This window comes from Ochotona princeps, chromosome 1 (assembly GCF_030435755.1).
Source record: "Ochotona princeps isolate mOchPri1 chromosome 1, mOchPri1.hap1, whole genome shotgun sequence".
NCBI classification, from domain to species: Eukaryota; Metazoa; Chordata; class Mammalia; order Lagomorpha; family Ochotonidae; genus Ochotona; species Ochotona princeps.
The window spans coordinates 69,941,034-69,963,943 of NC_080832.1; the positions used below are offsets into that span (position 1 = coordinate 69,941,034).

The 22,910-nt window shown below is 41.6% G+C and overlaps 1 protein-coding gene across 1 annotated transcript in view; it reads left to right on the plus strand.

Moving 5' to 3' along the window:
• Positions 1–22,910, plus strand: part of MDN1 (midasin AAA ATPase 1) — a 143,176-nt gene that overhangs the window by 55,026 nt on the left and 65,240 nt on the right. The window contains exons 33-43 of the mRNA XM_058660823.1: positions 3,024–3,153; positions 7,247–7,465; positions 8,028–8,225; positions 14,319–14,527; positions 15,231–15,353; positions 17,146–17,343; positions 18,585–18,692; positions 19,063–19,251; positions 21,261–21,350; positions 21,445–21,708; positions 21,813–22,074. Coding sequence (XP_058516806.1) covers positions 3,024–3,153; positions 7,247–7,465; positions 8,028–8,225; positions 14,319–14,527; positions 15,231–15,353; positions 17,146–17,343; positions 18,585–18,692; positions 19,063–19,251; positions 21,261–21,350; positions 21,445–21,708; positions 21,813–22,074 — 1,990 coding nt within the window. The remainder of the gene's footprint in view (positions 1–3,023; positions 3,154–7,246; positions 7,466–8,027; positions 8,226–14,318; positions 14,528–15,230; positions 15,354–17,145; positions 17,344–18,584; positions 18,693–19,062; positions 19,252–21,260; positions 21,351–21,444; positions 21,709–21,812; positions 22,075–22,910) is intronic.

Here is a 22,910-nt window from a genome sequence, read left to right on the forward strand (position 1 = left end):
AGGCACTGTCTGTAAAGTCTGCTTTCCTAAATGCTGGTCTAAAACATTTCATGATTGTTGAAGTAGCTAAAATAATCATAGGAGCCTCTTGTTGTTTTGCAGGTGGAGCTACACGTAGATTGTGTAGGGTCAGGTCACAGTGGTCCCAAAGTGAAGGGCATGGGGCAGTTACCTCTGTCTGTAAGGCTCTATTGAGATACAGCGAGGAGCCAGCCACCCTGTGACTTTCAGGTGTGCAAAGTCTCTCAGTGGAGAAAAGTCATCATTATCTGCTAGATTCCAGTTCTGCTCAAGTTAGAGAGCGGTGTGGTATGGTAATAGGTCAGAAATGATGAGAAGGAATGGGGGAGTTGATGTTGAATGTAGGCAGTTAAGATTCTTGCTAACTTAGTTTGTGTTTGAAATGTGAGCATGGTATTTTACATCTACTTTTTCTCAGTAGCATAGGAAGAAGGATTATTACCTGCTTCAGTTCTGAAGAGAAAATACAATAAGTAGAAGAGAAGGAAGAGAATAAAATAAATTGTGTGGGGTGTTTGGCCTATTGACTGAGATGTTGTTTGGAATACCCACATGCCATATCAGCTCATGTACGCCCTAGGAAGCAGCAAGTGAAGTGGCAAATCCCTTTCACCCATGTTGGGCATCTGGATTTAATTCTTACCTTTCTACTCCTAGCATTGCCTGGCGGAACACTAGATGTTGCAGGCATTTGGAGAATGAATGCGTGGATGGAAGTTCTTTCTTTGTCTTTTCTGAACCTTTTAAGTTTTTTTTTTTTAAGCTCTAAGTGTTTTTATTTTAAAGGTTTTTTTATTTGAAAGTCAGATGTACAGAGAAAGAGATACAGAGAGAAAGATCTTCCATCCATTAGCTCTATCCCCAGGTGGCAGCTACGCTTGGTATTGAGCTGATCTGAAACCTGGAGCCAGGCGCTTTGCTCAAAGGCTTTGTTGGTTTGTTTTGCATTTTATGACACAGTTTCATAGGCTCAGGGATTCCCCCAACCCTTCCCCAAACCCTCCCCCCATGTTGAATTCCTCCACATTGTTACAGTAGTACAGATCATAAACAGTCATGATTCATTCATTGCGGCCATGGACCATGTAGAGAGTCCAGCATTCTTATTGTCCAGATAAATTCAACTTTCATTAGGAGACCATTCCTGGTCTGAAAGTAGGGCTGGCAGAAAATCATCCCCTCCAGTGAAAGGCCCCTACACAATTTCAACAACAATTTACAACATCATGAAGTTAATTGACATGGTATTGAATGACCAGTATGTTAGAAAATGTAAGTTCTTAACCACATCCTGTGACTACTTCATTGACATCTCAGTTATAGTTTATACGCAACTGGCTGCTATACACCTTTAAATGGTCATATGGTACTATTCAGCTGTCTTATGTCTATTTTCATTTTCATATTTAGCAGCTTATAATATTCAAGCATGATTTCTACTGAACTACATGAATTTTAGGATAGTCTAAACAGGCCTATACCTCAAACATGCCATATGTAGGTGCAGGGTCCCAAGGATTTGGCCATCTTGTACTGCTTTCCAGGCCACAAGCTGGAAGGGCACTGAAACAGCCAGGCTATACACCGGTGCCCGTATGGAATCCTAATGCATTCAGTACGAGGCTTTAGCCGCGAGGCTACCGTGCCAGGTCTTCAAGATTTTTTTTTAAGCTTCGCAGTTTCAGAATCAAAACATCAAATCTGTTTCTTGGCACATAGACAATACCATGGAATACTCTAGTTTCAGGGCTCTGTATGTTAACTTGTCAGGTCAGCTTAAGTTTTTTTAGGCAAGACTGAACAAGGTCTACTTAAAGGAAAGCAACATTTTGGTTTTGCCTCATCAGCAGGCAGAGTAAATGAGAGATGAAATGATTGCTAAGACTAAGCTGGTGATTGACCCGGTGCGATAGTGAAGCAGTTAAAGTCCTTGCCTTGAACGTGCCTGAATCCCATATGGTCGCTGGTTCTAATCCCGGCAGTCCCACTTCGCATCCAGCTTCCCTGCTTGTGGCCTGGGAAAACAGTAGAGGACAGCCCAGAACTTTGGCACTCTGTACCCGTCTCCTGGCTCCTACCTTCAGATTGGCTCTGCCCCAGCTGTTGCGGCCACTTGGGGAGTGAACCATCAGACGGAAGATCTTCCTCTCTGTCTCTCCTCCTCTCTGTATATCTGCCTTTCCAATAAAAATAAAAAATAAATCTTAAAAAAAGAAAAAGACTAAGTTGGTGATGAGGAGCACTTGCACATTAACTGAATTGTGTTTATTGAGCTGCACCCGCATGGGAGACCTGGAGGAGGTTGCTGGCTCCTGGTTTCTGATTGGCACAGCACCAGCCGCTTGCAGTCACTCTGGGAGTAAATCATAGGGTGGAAGATATTTCTGTCTCTCCTCTCTGTATATCTGACTTTGCAATAAAAATAAGCATGGTTTCTGGTCCTTGATAGACCTGATAGATGATCACCAAGGAACAACGAAGTGATGACAAACTGATAATTTTGTGCATATGGCATGGCAGGTATTTGAGTTTTGGGGAAGGGAAAGAGAAATCTGTGTAGGGCAAAGGCCATGAGAATGGAGGGTCTTAATGATTTTTGTTTGAAAAGGTGAAAATATAAGCTTCCTTCATATAAGCTTCAGTAAACCCTTCCCTATGTGGAGATAGCCATTTATTTTCTCTAGAATATTACTGTGTGACTGAAAGTAAGATTGAAGCCTCTGGCTGGAGCCAGGATCTTTATGTACCCTGTAGTGTAAAGTCTCTGGGCCATGTATGTAGAGTGGGAGAAGAGTGAAGATGCTGCGGCACAGAGAAGTGCGGTTTAGTGAGATGCTGTGTGTAGGCAGCCAAGGGAAAGTGAGCTTTCAGTAAATTGGTAACTAAGGTCATAAATGAGGCATCTAATATGTGCCAGAGTCCTTACCAACCTTTGCAAGGGTATATTTTCCTAACTTTCCTTACAGGTTTAAAATTCACATTAGGATTTGTGTTCATTATAGTTGTCTCCTGCCTTGAGAAATCGGTTTACGGAAGTATGGTGTCCTCAGAGTACAAGCCGTGAAGATTTGATTCAGATTATCAATTGCAATCTTCATCCAGGATTGTCCCTGAGCAGAATGGATCATAAAGGTTAGTTGAGAGGTGGCAGCAGTGTGGTTCACTGGGTCAAATGGAGGTGTGTGCTAGGAGCATGTGTAACCATGTGTGTACATAGTTAAAGGAAATAGGATGTAGTGAAATGGAAACAACATAAACAGACGCTCAAAATGTTTCATTACATTTTAATTATCGCCTCTTTGAGAAAGAGTTTATAGAGCTTAAGTTGTATTTTTGTCACTTATTTTTTTCTTTTCCTTTTATTAAAAAATCGGTTGAGCCCAGTGCAATGTCTAAATGGCAAAATCCTCACCTTGCAAGTGTCAGGACCCCAGTTCATGACCAGGCTGTTCCACTTCCCTCCCAGCTCCCTGCTTGTGGCATGGGAAAGCAGCAGAGGATGGCCCTGTACCCATGTGGGAGACCTGGAAGAAGCTCTTGACTCCTGGCTTCCGATTGGCTCCAGCTGTTGTGGCCGTTTGGGGATGTAAACCAGCAGATGGAAGATCTTTCTCTTCATAAATCTGGTCTGCCTTTCCAATTTAAAAAAATACCTAAAAAAATTATTATAAAATGTTGAAACATGAAGAAACTAGAATAGTATTAAAAATGTTTAAACAATTATTCAAATGCCCAATAAGATTCAGGTTTTTTTTAAAGATTTATTTTTTATTTATTTATTTATTTTTTTTTTGTTTTTATTACAAAGTCAGATATACAGAGAGGAGGAGAGACAGAGAGGAAGCAGGAAGCTGGATGGGAAGTGGAGCCGCCGGGACCAGAACCAGCGCCCATATGGGATCCCAGCATCCAAGGCGAGGACTTCAGCCGCTAGGCCTCGCCACCGGGCCCTCAGTTTGTTTATTATCTGATGTATTTTAAAAAGCTATGTACTTAATGAATTTGCAAAGAGAAAAAGAGAGATTAAATCTGTCATTCACTAGTTTACTTCCCAGATACCTACAATAGCCAGGACTGTGTTTGCACTGTAGCCAGCAACAACGAGCGCCATTACTCGTGCCTCACCAGGTGGCCACAAGAGCCAGAGCTGAGCCAATACAAAGCCAGGAGCCAGGAGCTTCTTCCCGGTCTCCCATGGGTGTGCAGGGTCCCAAGGCTTTGAGCTGCGCTTGACTGCTTTCCTTGGGCACAAGCAGGGAGATGGTTGGGAAGTAGAGTAGCCTGGATACAATCTGGCGCCCATATGTGATCCTGATACATGCAAGGCTACCGCACTGGACCTGATTTTTTTTTTTCTTTTTTGATGATTTATTATTAATTAAATTATTTATTTTGATAATCTTTACATAGTTGATTAGGGCATAAAGGGACAAGGACTAAAGGAGAGTGGGTAAGACTATTGTTTCTACATTTCTTTTCTTGTATCTGGGGGGAGGGGAGAGATAAAGGGAGAACCCACACGCAGCCTCCCACTCATCCCAGGGTCCTCAAAGAGGGGCACACAGAGTGCATATTTACAGAGAGAAGGTGAGACAAAAAGGAACATCTTCCATTTGCTGATTCACTCTCCAAGCAGTAGCAATGTCTACAGCTGAATTGATCAGAAGCCAGGAGCCAGGAGCTTCTTCTGGGTCTTTCGCTGGTGTAGGGAGGTAAGGCTTGGCCATGCCTTACTGGTTTCCCAGGGCACAAGCAGCTAGGGCATGGTTTAATTCTAAGATTCAATACATAGGGTTTTTTAAATTATTATTTTATTCTTAGAGAATATAAAAGGTATTCATTCAATTTATAATGTTGTCTGTTCAACTTATTAAAGCTTTTTTCAAAAATAGATTGGATAGGGCCCGGCGGGAGAGCTTAGCAGCTAAAGTCCTTGCCTTGCCTGCGTCAGGACACCATATGGGCATGGGTTCTAATCCCAGCAGCCCCACTTGCCATTCAGGTCCCTGCATGTGGTCTGTGAAAGCATTTGAGGATGACCCAAAGCTTTGGAACATGGCACCCACATAGGAGACCCCCAAGAGGTTTCTGACTCTTGACTTTGGATTGGCACATCTCTAGCTGTTCCGGCCGTCATATCCACTTGGGGAGTGAATCAACAGATGGAGGATTTTGCTTTCTGTCTCTCCTTCTCTCTATATCGCTTACTTTCCATTAAGAAATAAAATTGGATAAGGGCTGGTGCCATGAGAAGGGTAAGCTTCCTGCTGTTGTGCTGGCATTACGTGTGGCTACTGGTTCGAGTGCCAGCTGTTACACTTCTGATTCAGGAGCTTATCCTGATGCCAGGAGCTTCTTCTGGGTTTCCCACATGGGTGTGGGTCTCAGGTATTTGACTGTCCTCCTTTGCTCCCCCATTACCCAAAGCAGGGAGCTGGATCACAAGCATAGCAGCTAGAACACAAACTGGCATGTATATTGGAAGCTGATGCTTGGAAGTGGAAGATTAGACAGTTGAGCCATCGTGCCGCCCCTAAATTTATTGTTTTATGACATTTGTTGGCAGTTACACTTTTAAGGCAAAATGTTTTATATTGATTTTACAAGCTTTTATAAAAGGCTCTGCTCAATTTAAATGATACTGTTTCAATCTGTGAATTAGGTAAGGTGTATTTTTTTCAAGGCAGGTATTTTACGGTACATAATTGTGAGCATTAGACTAGTCACTAAGCATGAAACAGAGTGTGTGAATCCACTAATTTGCTGAGTTGGATGATGTAGGGTAAAGAAGAAGACCTGAACTAAATGTCACTAAAAAGATGACATTTTTCATTATCATGAGTGTAACACAGATTTTCCTCAGTTTCTGTTGGTGATTTAAGTTGAAAATGCATTTAATCCCCATAAAATACTGAGCAACAGCTTAGTGACAGTTCAAAACTCACTCTGAGTTTTTTTTTTTTTTTTAAAGATTTATTCATTTTATTACAGCCAGATATACACAGAGGAGAGACAGAGAGGAAGATCTTCCGTCCGATGATTCACTCCCCAAGTGAGCCGCAACGGGCCGATGCGCGCCGATCCGATGCCGGGAACCTGGAACCTCTTCCGGGTCTCCCACGCGGGTGCAGTGTCCCAATGCATTGGGCCATCCTCGACTGCTTTCCCAGGCCACAAGCAGGGAGCTGGATGGGAAGTGGAGCTGCCGGGATTAGAACCGGCACCCATATGGGATCCCGGGGCTTTCAAGGTGAGGACTTTAGCCGCTAGGCCACGCCGCCGGGCCCTCACTCTGAGTTTTTTACCCTTCTGATTGGTGGACTGGGAGTTCTAGCTCCCGGCAATGGCTCAAGATAGTTGAAAGAATTGTCCCACATAGTGGTAGCTCGTGTTAAGATGAAAATAATTATAATTTTCACTGAATGCAAATGCTTTTCCAGCACTGAGAGATCGAAATTTAGGAATAAAACCACTGATAAATCAGGAATCTCTTTATTGTGTTGTAGTGGATTAAACAGTACCCATTATGAGTATTGATTTCAGGCACGCCTGAGTGCCCCACTTCTGATTCAGCTCCCTGGAATGTGCATGGGATAACAGCAAAAGATGGCTGAAGGGCTTGTCCTCTTTACCCACATGAGAGACCCAGATTGAATTCCTGGCTTATGGCTTGGTTCTGGTCCTGCTCTCATTTTTGCAACCATTTGAAAGTGAACTAGCAGATCAAAGGATACCAACTCTGCTTCACCACTGCATCTGTGCAACTCGTCCTTATAAATCAATCCACCATGGGCCCGGCGGCATGGCCTAGTGGCTAAAGTCCTCGCCTTGAAAGCCCCGGGATCCCATATGGGTGCCGGTTCTAATCCCGGCAGCTCCACTTCCCATCCAGCTCCCTGCTTGTGGCCTGGGAAAGCAGTCGAGGATGGCCCAATGCTTTGGGACCCTGCACCCGCGTGGGAGATCCGAAAGAGGTTCCTGGTCCCGGCTTCGGATTGGCGCGCATCGGCCCGTTGCAGCTCACTTGGGGAGTGAATCATCGGACGGAAGATCTTCCTCTCTGTCTCTCCTCCTCTCTGTATATCTGGCTGTAATAAAATGAATAAATCTTTAAAAAAAAAAAACAAATCAATCCACCATAAAGAGTATAGACTGGTTTTTGGCCATTTGTACCCTCTTGGAATTTTCTACAAACCACAAATGTGTTTGTTTTCTTTTGTCTTAGGGGTTGACATAGCTGAAGTGATGCTGGATTTCATTGACTGGCTGACCCGCCAGGAGTTTGGCCGAAAGTGCGTGGTCAGTATCAGAGATCTCCTCTCGTGGGTAAACTTCATGAACACAATGGTGGAGGAAGCTGATTTGAAAAGGCCGGACACCATCTCTACAGTCACATCTTTTGTTCATGCCGCCTGCCTGGTATACATAGATGGAATAGGTTCAGGTATGTTGTCTGTTAGCTGGAGGAGGCAAGGAACCAGGGTAGAACGGAATGTGGATGGGAGCAATATGACTGGATCCTTAAGTCTGAAACTTTCTTCATGTTTTTTGAAAGGTAGTTGATGTAAAAGGTTTGCCACAGGCGTGAGATGATTATGATGATTATGTTCTTGGAGCACTGAGTAGTTCTTAATATGAGCAGATTTCTGTTAATGGGCTTGCATCATTTTGTTTTAAATTATCATAAAATTCATTAAAGTTATGGGCGTTCAGCTAGGAAGATTAGAAATAAAACACGTGGCTGGTGTTGAAGCATTGGTGCTCTTGTCTTTAGGCTGATTGGTCACTGCATGGCTGGGACGCTTTACTGAATAAGCTGCTGGTTAATGGGTCTGAAACAAGCAGGATGGTGTCAGGTTCTTCTTCCAAGTGCTCACATGAGGAGTTGCATGTGTGCTCTAGTTCTGCTGGGATCCGTGCTCCACAGGAACATGGCTCGGGCTCTTGTAAGAGCTCTAGTGAAGCTTGGTGCTGTGTTGGTTGACCTACTGACCCTTTTATTGTAGGGGCAACTTCCTCTGGGTTTGGTACAGCTCTCTTGGCTCGAGAAGAATGCCTGAAATTCCTTATCAAGAGACTTTCCAAGATAGTCCAACTTACAGAATGTCAGAAAAATGAATTGAAGATTTATAGCAGGCTCAAGGCCAAGGAATTCACTGGGATAGATAACCTTTGGGGAATTCATCCATTTTTTATTCCAAGGGGTAAGAATTTTTTTAAAACTTAAAATTTTCTCATAGATCAAAGATTTTTACTTTATTCTTAGTATGTTGCATTTATGATTGTTTTTGAACATTATCTGAATTGGAATCTCACTTGATAGAATTGTAATTGAATGGTTCAAAATATATACATGGTATGTAAAGCTAAAAGAAACTGCAAAGTATGAAGAGATTATTTTCTAGAAATACATTTGCTTATTAGTTTTTATCTACAATAAGAGACTTCTTGCAATAAAGCTCTATGTCCCAGTTAAGCTGTCAGTAAAATATCTTGCACAGGGTTGTTTAGCCCTGTATCTAAACTACATGACTGTCACTGCCTTTTACAAAAATAGGCTTGTGAACTGTTCAAGGCAGGTATTCTCTCATTCTTCTGCTTATGCCTGGCATTTGTCCTTTTGCCTGGTAGTCACAGGCACTCAAAGTGTCTAGGCTGAGTAAGTGAATTCATAAATGGTTAAATGAGCAACCCAGTAGCCAAGAAGTTTGGTTTGAGTTCTGATGCTTATCATCGTTCAGGCTTGGTTGCCTCTCCAAGCATTTTATTGAGAAAATTAAATGAGATGTCTGCTAATGAACCCTGTTTTTCTTGTGTGGTTGCTCCCACTGCAGGGTCATCTGATCCTCTCCATTCTCTATCGCTGTTAATAATTGTTAATGTACAGAGGTTCATTGGTAAACAGTTCCATCCCAGGCTTCTGACCAAATGGATCACATATCCTTTCCTCCTCCCTTCAAAGTCCTGTTACCTCTTTTTTTTTTTTTTTTTGAATCTGTTGTCTATGAATTACCATATTTGATCTTGATAGGCTATATTGTACTTTTTTCTCACTCTTTTTATGGTCCTGAAAGATTTCCCTGCACTCTCCCCATTACAGGTTAACATAGCGTATTGAGGGTATAGTAGGATTTACAGTTTTTCGATGTAGATCTTAAGTATTCTGACATTAATTGTTGGTTTATAGATTATATCACATTATCTTATTGCATTAGATACAGGTTGTTAGAGATTGCACTAATATTACAATATACAGGTACTATCTTCCAAGTTGTCCTCTTTTCATCTCAGATTAAGGCAAACATGTGGTATTTAACCTTTTGGGATTGGTTCATTTCTCTTAGCATGATGGATTCCAGTCGGGCCCATTTGACCACAAAGAACTGCATTTCGTTTTTTTAATAGCTGAATAGTATTCCATAGAGTAGATGAACCATAGCTTTCTTATCCAGTCTTCTATTGATGGGCATTTTGGCTGCTTCCAGGTTTTTGCGATTGTAGATTGTGCTGCTATGAACATAGGCGTGCATGTTGGTTCCTTGTATAGGAGATGTTTTGGATATATCCCTTGGAGTGCTATTGCTGGATCATATGGTATGTTGATTTTTAGTTGTTTGAGTATTCGCCAAACTGATTCCCATAGAGGCTGTACAAGTCTGCAGTCCCACCAGCAGTGGAGAAGGGTTACCTTTTCCCCACATCCTCGCCAGCAAGTGTTGGTCGTGTTATGTATGTGTGCCATCCTTACTGGAGTTAGGTGGTACCTCATTGTTGTCTTCATTTGGATTTCCCTTATTGCCAGGGAACTTGAGCATTTTTTCATATGCTTGTTTGCCATTTGGGTTTGTTCTTTTGTGAAATGTCTGCCCATTTCCCATGCCCATTTCTTGAGCAGTTTGTTTGTTCTGGTGTTTTGGTTTCTCTGGAGATCAGCCTTCTATCTCCTATGTAGTGTGCAAAGATCTTCTCCCATTCTGTAGGTTGTTTTTTTACTTTGCTGATTGTTTCTCTAGCTGTACAGAAGCTTCTTAGTTTGATGAGGTCCCAATTGTTTATTTTGGTCTCGATTTCTACTGCTTTTGGAGTCTTTTTTAGGAAGTTGAGGGCCTTCCCCTAAGTGTTGCAGTGTGTTTCCAACATTTTCTTCCAAAAGTTTGAAGGTTTCTGGATGTAGGTTTAGGTCTTTTATCCATTTAGATTCGATCTTGGTGTATGGTGAGAGATTTGGGTCTATCTTTTTGTTTCTGCAGGCTATCAACCAGTTGTCCCAACAGCATTTATTGAACAGACCTTTCCATTTGCTTGGGTTGTTGTCTCTTTTTGTCAAAGATTAATTGACTGTATCTGTGTGGGTTTCCATCTGTTGTTTCTATTCTGTTCCACTGATCTTCCTCTCTTTGTGCCAGTACCAGGCTGTTTTGATGACCACTGCCCTATAGTATGTACATAGACCCAGTACTGTGATTTCCCCTGTTAAGTTCCTGTTCTTCAGAGTGGTTCTGGCTATTCGTGGTTTTTTGTGTTTCCAGATGAATCTGTGTATCATTTTTTCCAGTTCGATGAAGAATGCTGTGGGTAATTTGATTGGGATTGCATTGAATGTATATATTGCTTTTGGTAATATAGACATTTTGATGATATTAATTTTGCCTATCCAGGAGCATGGGATGTTGTTCCATCTTTCGAGGTCTTGTTCTATTTGTTTTTTGAGTGTTATGTAATTTTCTTCGTAAAGGTCTTCTACGCTTTTGGTTAAATTTATTCCCAGATATTTCATGCTTTTCTCTGTTATTTTGAATGGTAGCTTGTTGGTTAAATCTTCTTCCATCTTGCGGCCGTTTGCATACACTATGGCTGTTGAGTTTTGTTCATTTAGCTTGTATCCTGCCACTCTGCCAAATTCTCATATGAGTTCTAGGAGTCTTTGTATTGAGTTTTTTGGTTCTTCTATGTAAAGAATCATGTCGTCTGCGAATAGTGAAAGCTTGACTTCTTCATTTCCAATTTGGATTCCTTTGAGTTTTTTGTCTTGTCTTATGGCTTCTGCAAGTACCTCTAGGACTATATTGAATAGCGGTGGTGATAGTGGGCAGCCTTGTCTTTCAAGTACTGAAAGAGAACAACTGTCAACCAAGAATACTCTACCCAGCAAAGATTTCATTTGTATATGAGAACGAAACTAGATACTTCCACAGCAAAGAGAAATTAGAAGAATATGCCAACACAAAACCAACTCTACAAAATCTCCTTAGAAATGCGCTACTCCCAGAGAAAAAGGAAGCAAGCCATAAGCAAGGATGGCAATCAGGGAGATCTCAATAAAGTCCATCCACAGAAACGACAGTCAATTACCAACAACCTCAAAAACACAGGCATATGGCACGGCAAAATTATAATTTCTCAATATTAACCCTCAACACAAATGACTTAAATTCATCACTCAAAAGGCACCGATTAGCAGACTGGGTTAAAAATCAGGACCCAACTATATGCTGCTTGCAAGAAACACATCTAACTAGAAGAAACTTCAGGAAACTAAAAGTGAAAGGGTGGAAACAAATATTCCATGCCAATGGTCGAGAAAAAAAGGCTGGTGTGGCAGTCCTATTCTCAGATGATACGGACTTCAAAGTAACGAACGTCAAAAGGACAGGGAAGGGCGCTACATCTTCTTGAAAGGGAGGATCCAACAAGAACCAATCGCAATTCTTAACATTTATGCTCCTAGCCCGGATGCACCCAGCTACATGAAACAACTACTTTTGGATTTAAAGGGAGACATAGATGAACATACGATAATTCTGGGAGATCTGAACACCCCACTAACACCAATAGATAGATCAACGCAGCAAAAGCTCAACAGAGAAGCCACAGAACTCACACAAACAATAGAACAACTGGACCTAGTAGACATCTATAGAGTATTTCTAAGGCCACAGACTACACCTTCTTCTCAGCAGTCCATGGCACCTTCTCCAGGATAGGCCACATAATAGGACACAAAGCAAGTTTAACTAACTACAAAAATATCAGAATCATACCATGTACCTTCTCAGACCATCACGGAGTGAAACTGGAAATCAACAACTCAAAATGTCCCAGGAAACATGTAAACTCCTGGAGGCTGAACAATATGCTATTAAACGAACAATGGGTTAGAGAAGAAATTAAAGACGAGATCAAAAAATTTATGGAAACCAACAAAAACCCAGATACAAAAGTCCAAAACTTATGGGACACTGCCAAAGCAGTGTTACGTGGTAAGTTTATTGCAATTAGCGCACACGTCAAAGCCCAAGAAAGGAAACAAATGCAGGAATTAAGCACACACCTCCAGGAACTGGAAAAGCAACAGCAGAAGGACCCCACAAACAAGAGGAAACAAGAAATTATCAAAACAAGACAAGAACTAAATCAGAAAGAAATTAAAAAAACCATTCAGAAAATAAATTAATCAGAAAGCTGGTTCTTTGAGAGGATAAACAAAATAGATACCCCACTGGCCCGATTGACAAAGAAAAAACAAGACAAAGCAAGAATTAGCAGCATCAAAGATGAAAAAGGCAACATAACAACAGACCCTACCACCATTAAGGAAATAATTAGAAATTATTACAAAGAACTATACACCAACAAATCCGATAACCACTTGGAAATGAAAAGATTCCTAGACTCCCACCACCTACCAAAACTCACTCCAGAAGCAACAGAAGACCTGAATAAACCCATTACCGAATCAGATTAAAGAGCTCCCAACAAAGAAAAGCCCAGGCCCAGATGGTTTTACCACAGAATTCTACAAAACATTCCAACCAGAGCTAACCCCAATCCTTTACAAGCTCTTCAAAACAATAGAAAAGGAAGCAACTCTTCCAAACTCATTCTATGAAGCCAATATCACCTTAATTCCCAAACCGAATAGAGAATTAAGAGAAGGAAAACTACAGACCGATCTCCCTGATGAACGTTGACGCTAAGATTCTCAACAAAATCCTAGCCAATAGAATACAAAAAAACATCAGACAGATCATCCATCCAGACCAAGTAGGTTTCATCCAGGGAATGCAGGGATGGTTCAACATAAGGAAATCCATAAATGTGATACATCACATCCAAAAACTGAAAAACAAAAACCATATAATAGTATCAATAGATGCAGAAAAAGCCTTCAACAAAATTCAACACCACTTCATGTTAAAAACCCTAACCAAGGTGGGGATAGAAGGAACAATCCACAATATAATCAAAGCAATATATGAAAAACCCAATGCCAGCATCATACTAAATGGAGAAAAACTGGATCCCTTCCCCCTGAGATCTGGAAAAAGTCCTATTACCTCTTAAAACACACTGTGTTGGGCCCAGTGTGATAGTGTAGTGGTTAAGGTCCTTGCCGTGAACGTGCCGGGATCCCATGTGGGCGCTGGTTCTAATGCCGGCAGCCCCACTTCCCATCTAGCTCCCTGCTTGTGGCCTGGGAAAGCAGTAGAGGACGGCCCAGAGCTTTGGGACCCTGCACCTGAGTGGAAGACCCAGAGAAGCTCCTGGTTCCTGGCTTTGGGTTGGCTCAGCTCCAGCCATTGCGGCCGCTTGGGGAGTGAATCATCTCCTCCTCTCTGTATATCTGCCTTTCCAATAAAAATAAATCTTAAAAACAAACAAGCAAAAAACACATACTGTGTTCATCTTGAATGGCCTTGATGATGTAAGTGCTAAATCTCTTCCAAATCCACAGTCATAGTTTTCAGTGTTCTTATGTAGATTCTGTGTGCTCATATCTTGGTACTGGGCTAGTCTTCTGTTTGCACAGGTGAGGAACCAAATGCTGTCCTAACCCTATCCTTCCCAATTCAAATACCAGAATTTCTTCTGAGAAAAAAAGTGGCACAAATGTTAAGTCCTGTGAGATTGTAATTTTTATTTGTGTGCTTCAGTTACCGTATGAGTTAAGATATGACATATCATTAATTATCTAGGTGACCTGAAAGCCTTGGAATTGCTTGGCTTTTAGTTCCTATGAAAATTCAAGTACGAGTGTTTCTGATGATTTGAATTATAGATTATAAATTCAGAGAGATTTATTTGTAATTAGAACTATGTAAATGTGTATAGGGAGTTAGATCTGTATAGCAGAGTTGATGATTGTATGCCACATTTTATGGATAACAGAGTAGGGAAAAGGTGAAATAGGGACCGTCACTACCAATCCAATGATGCATTCTTAGAATTTGGTGTTGACATGTATGTTTGAATTTGGTATGTCCAGCTTACATGTGCCTTTGCTTTTCTCCTTGAAGGTCCTGTCCTCTGCAGGAATAATATCACCGATTATGCACTCAATGCAGCCACTACAGCTATGAATGCCCAGAGGCTTTTGCGAGCTACCAAACTGAACAAACCCATTCTTTTGGAAGGCTCACCCGGTGTTGGCAAGACAAGCTTGGTGGCAGCATTAGCAAAGGCTTCAGGACATACTCTCGTTCGAATCAACTTATCGGAGCAGACAGTAAGCTTTATCATCATGTAGTGAGTGGATGGGAATAGTTATTGGTGGCATTTTCTATTTATAGAATTTCCTATGCTGAAGTTACTATGTAATAGGTATTACTTCTGTAGTGTCAAACGTTTCATGTATTGATGTAAACCTCAGTCTTGCAACTGACTGTGCTCTGGGTTTGTTAGTAGCTGACACCTACAGTAATATTTTCAGTTAGATGCCGTATTGTAATAATCTTATGAGAAAGAATTACCTACTTTTCTATAATTCTGTTAAGTTTTTCATTTTGAAAAATAACCAAATAGTAGAAATAAAGTGGCTTGTGAACAAACCTTTGAAAATATAGGGCAGAGCTGACAAATGCAGTGTAGCTTTTGTACTGGTGTCTAGGAAGCAGGGCCTAGGAATTGCTATTAATATTCTGGATTTTCTCCTTTTCTTTTTCTTTTTTTTTTTAAGTTCACAAATTAATGTTCAGCAGGGAGGAATGAGAACTTTTAACCTAGAGCACCAACTCATGAGCATTGCAGTGAGAAGGTGCTTAGGGACCGTGTTGGCTCCAGGAAGAAGGCAGGGTAAATGTTACAGATAAGGAGAAAGAGTAGGGTGTAAAGCCCAAGTGCTTCTCATTTCAGCTTTAGGATCCTGGACTCCAGTTATTTTTCTGTGGTTGATAATACTGGCTTTCCTCCCTTTCTTCCCTCTTTCAAAGGACATCACAGACCTGTTTGGAGCAGATCTCCCTGTTGAAGGTGGCAAGGGAGGAGAATTTGCCTGGCGCGACGGTCCCCTGCTCGCAGCTCTGAAGGAGGGGCACTGGGTTGTGTTGGATGAGGTGAGGGCTTCTCTAGGACAAGTTCATTTGCTGGAGAAGCAGTCCTGCTTTCCGTAGCTCTTGCTAAGTGAGCGTGCTGATGGCTAGTGAAGAGAGGTTCTGTTGTTAAGAGAACCTCCACAGCTTTTAAGAATAAGAGAAGCCCCTCTATGTGTCTAACTCAGAAACTCTCCTGCAGAAAAAAAAAACTCTACCTTAATTAGTTCAGCCTTCCTTCTCTGGAAGATCTGCTGTGTTTGTAATTATTTCAGAGGTGTTTTCCAATAGCATCAACCACTTGTTCTGTGTTAGTATACTTGAGGAGCTGGGAAAGATAAACAAAATCACGTACAAATGTGAGCAGGAGATGATCCGTATAATCTGTATATTAGAAGAAAAGATCGCACTGTGAGGCATGGTAAATTCTAAATCTTTAACAGCTTCAGAATGAAAACAGTTCAGTTGGAGTGTGCAGTGTTAATTCTGGAAAAACTGGAAGGATTTGTGGAGCTGAAATGGTGAGAGCAATGGAATCTCTGCAGATGCAACTTGGACTCCGTCCAAGATCCAGGACTTTCTGGGTCCTCCGTCAGAGGAAGAGTGCAGAGCTGTTTGTTGCCATTCGTGCAGAGCAATCAAGAAACAGGTTCTTGCCTGTAATTTGCGTTGTAGCTTCTTTAGGCAAAGGAAGAACCAGGTTTTAACGCTGAAAGCTGCTGTTTATTCTGCTGTTCAGTGGAAATACATTCTGGGCCCACAGAACCTTCTGTATTTGAAAATGAACTTTTTTTTTGAACGTTAATCTATTTATTTGAAAGAATTGGAGAGGGAGGAGAGGATACTGATCTTTCTTCTTTTGATTCACTCCTAAAGTACCTTCGGCAGCTTGTCAGAGAAGCCAGGGGCATCTTATAGGTCTCCCACGTGGATCGGGGCCCAAGGACTTGGGGCATGCTCTGCTGCTTTTTAAGGCACACTGGTAGGGAGCTGGGTTAGGAGTGGAGGAGCTGAGATTGGAGACAGCTCCTGTATGGTATGCTGTTGCTGCAGGTGGAGGCTTAATCTGTGCTGGGTATTTTCTGGTAAAACAGAAAAATTTATGTATTGTTGTGCTTGTGTAAATATTACCATTGAGGGTCTTGATTTTTTTTCCCCATATGCATTTTATTGATTCATATTTTCTTTATTGGATTTTTCCTGCACTACTTGAACAGCATGTGTGCCTCCCCAGCCTTGTGCTGTAAAATCAGCTCTCCTCATTTCTGATATGAGAACCCCTTGCGATTATTCTTGTTTATGGAACTGTTGGTGAATGTATTATATCAGTGAAGCCCTGTTGGAGATTTAACTCAGTCTTTGAGCTGCGAAATCGTATAAAATAGCTATCAGACATTGTCTATTCCTTGCGTTAGTGTTAACTCTAAAAAGTTAGACCATGAAAATGAAAAGCTTGTATGTTGGTAAGTTTTTTGGTAAATTCTTGTTTACAGCCTTGGTCATTAGTGGTGTACATATAGACACAATAACTTTAGAGAAGATTGCAGTTTTATAAAATTAGTTCAATGCTTATTCACATTATTTAAGAATAATTGATATACGCTTGTATTTATTACATCCAAAATCTTTTTACCATCTATTTGAATTAATGAATAATAGGCTGTGCATCGCCTGCATGTTTCAAAACAAGAGGGATGCTAAATACTGAGCTTTCTGCTAAAGATAAGCTGACTTTGCTAATATCATTCCCCTGTTGTTTTAATAGTTGTATAAAACAGATAATGAAAGGTACATATGTTCTTTGTTCCCCAAATAGCTTAACCTGGCTTCTCAGTCCGTATTGGAAGGACTCAATGCTTGCTTTGACCATCGAGGAGAAATCTTCGTACCAGAATTGGGGATGACTTTTCAAGTACAGCATGAAAAGACAAAGATTTTTGGATGTCAGAATCCTTTTAGACAAGGAGGAGGGAGGAAGGGCTTACCCAGGTCTTTCCTTAACAGATTTACTCAGGTGAGATTCACTGTTGCCATAGACACTGGTGGTGGAAAGGCAGGGAGTCATGAGGTGGCTGTGACCTGGCTTTCTGGGACCTCACTGTGACAATGGAAGAGGACCAACTTAATGGCTCCCTTTTCTTGTCCCTATATGATGTACATTGATTTGACTGATTTCTGTTAATCACTTTTCTGTCGGCTTGAATCACTTAAGGGACTTGATTAGTTACCAGAGGATTGTAACATCACTGTACTATTCAGGGTTCTGTTGGCTATCCTTGGGAATGGGGCACAGTGTTTGACCTTTCCTAGTCCATGTGATTTGTTCAAACCATTAGGAAAATTTCACCTGAAAAGTTATATATTTGAATTTGTAAACAGTGAGGTGAGAAAGCTAAGATGAGTAAAACTCCAGTATCACATCAATTTTTATGTGAGATCTTATTCTTTAATTTCTCTTTGTAGAAGGATGTGTCTATGTTTATTTGGTTTTAGCAACCGGTTTCTGCTACTTGACTAAATGAGGTACCTTATCCCATGGAGTTTAAAAATTGGCCAGTATCTTTTAAGAGCATTTTATTATGAGCATTTTCAGTTCAAAGGTTCACAGAATTTTTCAGTTTTAACACTTTTATACCTACCATCCAGTGTTTTGAAGCCATTGTATTTTGCACCTAGAAAAGTTTAAAAAGCTAAGTAAAAAAAAATTGCACGTGTCTGTCTTTTTTCTTGAGTAGAATTCAAAAGAAATCCGTTTATTTTCAAGAGTTGTTGATTTTATGTAGGCTTTATTTGTCTATATGAAAGGCAGAGTTACAGAGAGAGAGAGAACCAGAAATCAAGAGAGAGAAATCTTCTGCCTACTGGTTCACTCCCCAAGTTGCCACAATGGCTAAGCTTGAGCAAAGTCAGAGCTAGAATGTTTGCCTGGGTCTAGCTCTGGATCCCAAATACTTAGGTCAACTTCCGCTGCTTTGCAGGTGAATTATCAGGGAGCACCTGGGGTCTGAATCGGCACCCATATGAGGTGATGGTGCTGTAGGCAGTGGCTTCACTTACTGTGCAACAGTGCAAGAACCAGATTTTACCTTTCTTCATCCTGGGAATACACTAAGAGAAATGTCTAACTAAAGATGATATGTATGGCTTAAGCATTATTATTTATTGTTAAAATTTTCAGGTAATAAGACAGGGATATCATTTCTAGTATGTTACAAAGAAAAATGATTAAATTTCTTTTGCTTTTTAATTTTAAAGGTTTTTGTGGATCCTCTTACAGTAATTGATATGGAATTTATTGCCAGTACTTTGTTTCCAGCCATTGACAAAACTATTGTGAAGAAAATGGTCGTTTTTAATAACCAAGTAGGTACCCACTTGTTTTAATTGTTCTTTATTGTCCTAGCTGTATATGACTATTTCCTCAATGTGGTGGTGCTCTACCAAATCAAAGTTTAATTTGAATAAATCACTTGGGATTCTATGAATTTCTTGTGGAAGGCAAGCTTCTCATTTGATTGGTACAGGAATTAATTTCTGTGTTGTAAATTTCATTAATAATGCTTACATAGTATTTCCGGCTCTGGCATTTGGAAATCTTATGTGGAAGAAAGTAATCTGAGTGAAGCCTGTTGACTCTGGCCCAGATTACATCCCCTGTAGTACACTGGGAACACTGACTGTGGCACCTGGCAGCAGGACATGTTTCCCTTATTTTCCCATATTTTCTTTCTAGATTGATCACGAAGTGACTGTTGAGAAGAAATGGGGCCAAAAAGGAGGACCCTGGGAGTTCAACCTCCGGGATCTTTTCCGCTGGTGTCAGTTGATGCTCGTCGACCAGTCCCCTGGTTATTATGATCCTGGCCAGCATGTGTTTTTGGTCTATGGGGAAAGGATGAGAACCCGGGAAGACAAAGAGAAGGTGAGTTTCTCCCTTGATCTTTGGGTTTCTTTCCATATTAAAGTTGACTTCTTCCTAAAGAAGAGAATGGACATACTCATACCAGTTACACCAAGCCTTGTCAAGCTGCTTGCAGTTTAGGATTTAAGGAAGCACGCCAAATGTTCCCCTATCTATTTTCTCACAGTATAAAGTAGTTTACTTTGGAGGATGCAGTTAGACTATTCATCTAGATCTACGTAGTCATAAACCTTCTTTAAAACAGTAGGGTTCCATAGTAATAAACAACTAGGTCTTCATCATCTGGCCAGGCAGAGAGGTAAGAAAGTGCTGGGAAGTTAGGAGACTCAGTGGCTTTTTACCCTCTCTTAGCTGCTATCTTTGTTTTTTTTTTTTTAAGGTTTTTTTTTTTTTTTTAAAGATTTTATTATTATTGGAAAGCCGGATATACAGAGAGGAGGAGAGACGGAGAGAAAGATCTTCCATCCGATGTTTCACTCCCCAAGTGAGCCGCAACGGGCCGTGCTGCGCCAATCCGATGCCGGGAACCAGGAACCTCTTCCGGGTCTCCCATGCGGGTGCAGGGTCCCAATGCTTTGGGCCATCCTTGACTGCTTTCCCAGGCCACAAGCAGGGAGCTGGATGGGAAGTGGAGCTGCCGGGATTAGAACCGGCGCCCATATGGGATCCCGGGGCTTTCAAGGCGAGGACTTTAGCCGCTAGGCCACGCCGCCAGGCCCTAAAGGTTTATTTTTATTGGAAAGTGAGACATACATAGAGGAGGAGAAACCGAGAGGAGGAAGATACTGTATTCTCTGATTTCACTCCCCAAGTGGTTGTAATGGCCGGAGCTGAGCCAATCCAAAGCCAGCAGCCTGGAGCTTCTTCCAGGTCTCCCACGCTGATGCAGGGTCCTAAGGCTCTAGACCATCCTCGACTGGTTTCCCATGCTACAAGCAGGGAGCTGGATGGGAAGTGGGGGTGCTGGAACACAACTGGTGCCCACATGGGATCCTGGCATGTGCAATGCTAGGACTTTGCCACTAGGCTACTGCACTGGGCCCTGTAGCTGTTATCTTAAAAGATGAAAGCACAGCCCCTTTGTCTCTGGTATGTTGTGTTTCCACTGGATTTTCAAAATAGTTTTGTATTATGTGGCTATTCTTTTCTTAAACTCAGAATTTTATGCATGTAGCCTTTTTTTTTTGTTAAGATTTATTTTATCAGAAAGAGTTACAGAGAGAGTGAAAAAGACAAAGAGATTTTGATTCATTTTACAAACAACTGCAGTGGGCACAACTGGACTCGTCTGAACCTGAGAGCCAGGAGCTTCTTCCAGGTCTCTCGTGCGGGTGCAAGGGCCTGAAGACTTTGGCTATCCTTGATATTTTCCCAAGCCATTAGCAGGGAACTAGACTGGAAATGCAGCTGACACCTGAACTGGTGCCTATATGGGATGCTGGCACTGCAGGTGGAAGCTTAGCTGGGTATGCCATGGCAATGGCATATTCAGTCTATCCTTATAATAGATGACTGCAAGAGGTAAAGGAATTATGATTTTTGTTATATAGTGAATCTCTAAAAGCATAAGGAAAAAATGAAAAGAAAAAAGATAAAAATAAGATACATTGAGTCTCATCACTTTGCTTGTTTCCTTCTGAAAGGTTTGAATGGTTTGGTGGTGTGGGGCTGATGATGTGATAGAGCAGGATGAATAGTTGGTATGAACTTGGCTGCTCCTCTTTCCAGCAAGCTCTATTAATGTGGGAAGGCAGGAGATACTGGCTCACGTGCTTGGGCCTCTGCCACTCAAGTGAGGGACCAGGTTGGAATTCCTGGTTCCTGGCATTGTCTTGGCTTAGGCCTGGCTGTTTTAGCCATTTGGGAGGGAACCAGCAGATGGAAGATTTTGCTTGCTTGTGTGTGTGTGTGTGTGTGTGTGTATGAAAACCTTTTAAATAAAGAAGTTTTATTTAAAATGGAATTTGTGGAGTAATTTTTTTGTCTTCGATTTTATTATTTTCCTTTAGGTCATTGGTGTATTCAAGGATGTATTTGGTTCAAATTCTACTCCATACCTGGGGACCAGACTGTTTCATATCACTCCCTGTGATGTCCAGGTTAGGAGAGTAGTGTAACCCTCTACTTAACTGAAAAATTTCTGTTGCCATCCTCAAGTATGTTCATGAGTTCTCACTGCTTTTATTTTTTCAGCTGGGCTACTCAGTTCTTTCCCGGGGCACCTATGTTCCTCACCCATCACGCAGACCCCTGTCACTCCTGCATCAGTCATTCCAGTCATTGGAGCCGATCATGAAGTGTGTACAGATGAGCTGGATGGTCATCCTTGTGGGGCCAGCCTCGGTGGGCAAGACCAGCCTGGTCCAGCTTCTTGCACACCTGACTGGTCACCCACTAAAGATCATGGCTATGAACAGTGCAGTCGACACCACGGAGCTTCTGGGCGGATTTGAGCAGGTAATATTCTGTCTTTACCTTTTTTAAGCAAAAAAACACCACCCCATGATCGATAGAGGGTCTTCTGTGTCCAGTGGCTAAATAATGTGCTCCCCAAATTGTAGGTTGATCTTAGGCGACCTTGGAAGCAGCTGCTGGCGAAGGTGGAAGACACAGTGAGGGCACTGCTGCGGGACAGCTTCCTGGTCAATACTGATGATGCTGAGGTCGTGCTGCGAGCCTGGAGTCACTTCCTCCTGACATACAAGCCTCAGTGTTTTGAAGATGATGGCAAAGGCATCACAATGGAGACTGTCAATAAACTGGAAGCAGTGTTACTACTCATGCAGCGGCTTAACAATAAGATCAACTCTTACTCCAAGGCAGGTGTGTATATTTGAAGTATGTATCACTTTTTGTGATTAACAAGTACAAGTTAAGTGTACGTCTTGTAGTCCCTCATAGCCAGAAACAATTGCCTAGTGGATTTTACTTGTGATGTGGAAAGGGTCATACAACAATTCTAACACAAAGGACTCAATGAAAAATCTCTAGCCAAAGGCTATATGCACCATAAATTACAAAGCATTTGACAAATCCCAGTTGTTAATGACAGTTGCATGATGTAGCCAGTGTAAAGGAAACCTACTTTAATGCACTAACTACATTGTGCCAGCAGAGTGCATTCCTTTTTTATTTTATTTTTTAAGATTTATTTGATGCTGGGATAATGTCATAGCAAGCCATTCTTCTGCCTGTGGTGCTGACATCCCATATAAGCTGCTCTGTTTCTGATCCAACCCCATGCTAATAGCCTGGGAAAGCAGCAGAGCTTGGGCATGTGCCCCCGTGTGGGAGACCCAGAAGAAGCTCTTGGCTCCCAGCTTTGGCCCAGCCCAGGTCTGGCTATTGAGGCCATTTGGGGAGTGAAATAACAGGTGAAACATCTCTCTGCCACCCAGTTTCTTCATAATTGTGTCTTTCGAGTAAAAAAAAAAAAATAGATCTTTAAAAATAAAAGATTTATTTATTTTAGAAAGATAGGGATGAATTGAGAGGAGAAAACTTCCTTCTGGTTCACTCCTTGGAAATGATCTCAACAGCTGGGGGCTGGGCTGAGCTGAAACCAGAGGCCAGAAGCTTCGTTGGGGTCTTCCATGTGGGTGCAGGGACCTGTCCACTTGGACGAACTTCTGTGGCTTTTGCGGGTTACCAGACAGCTT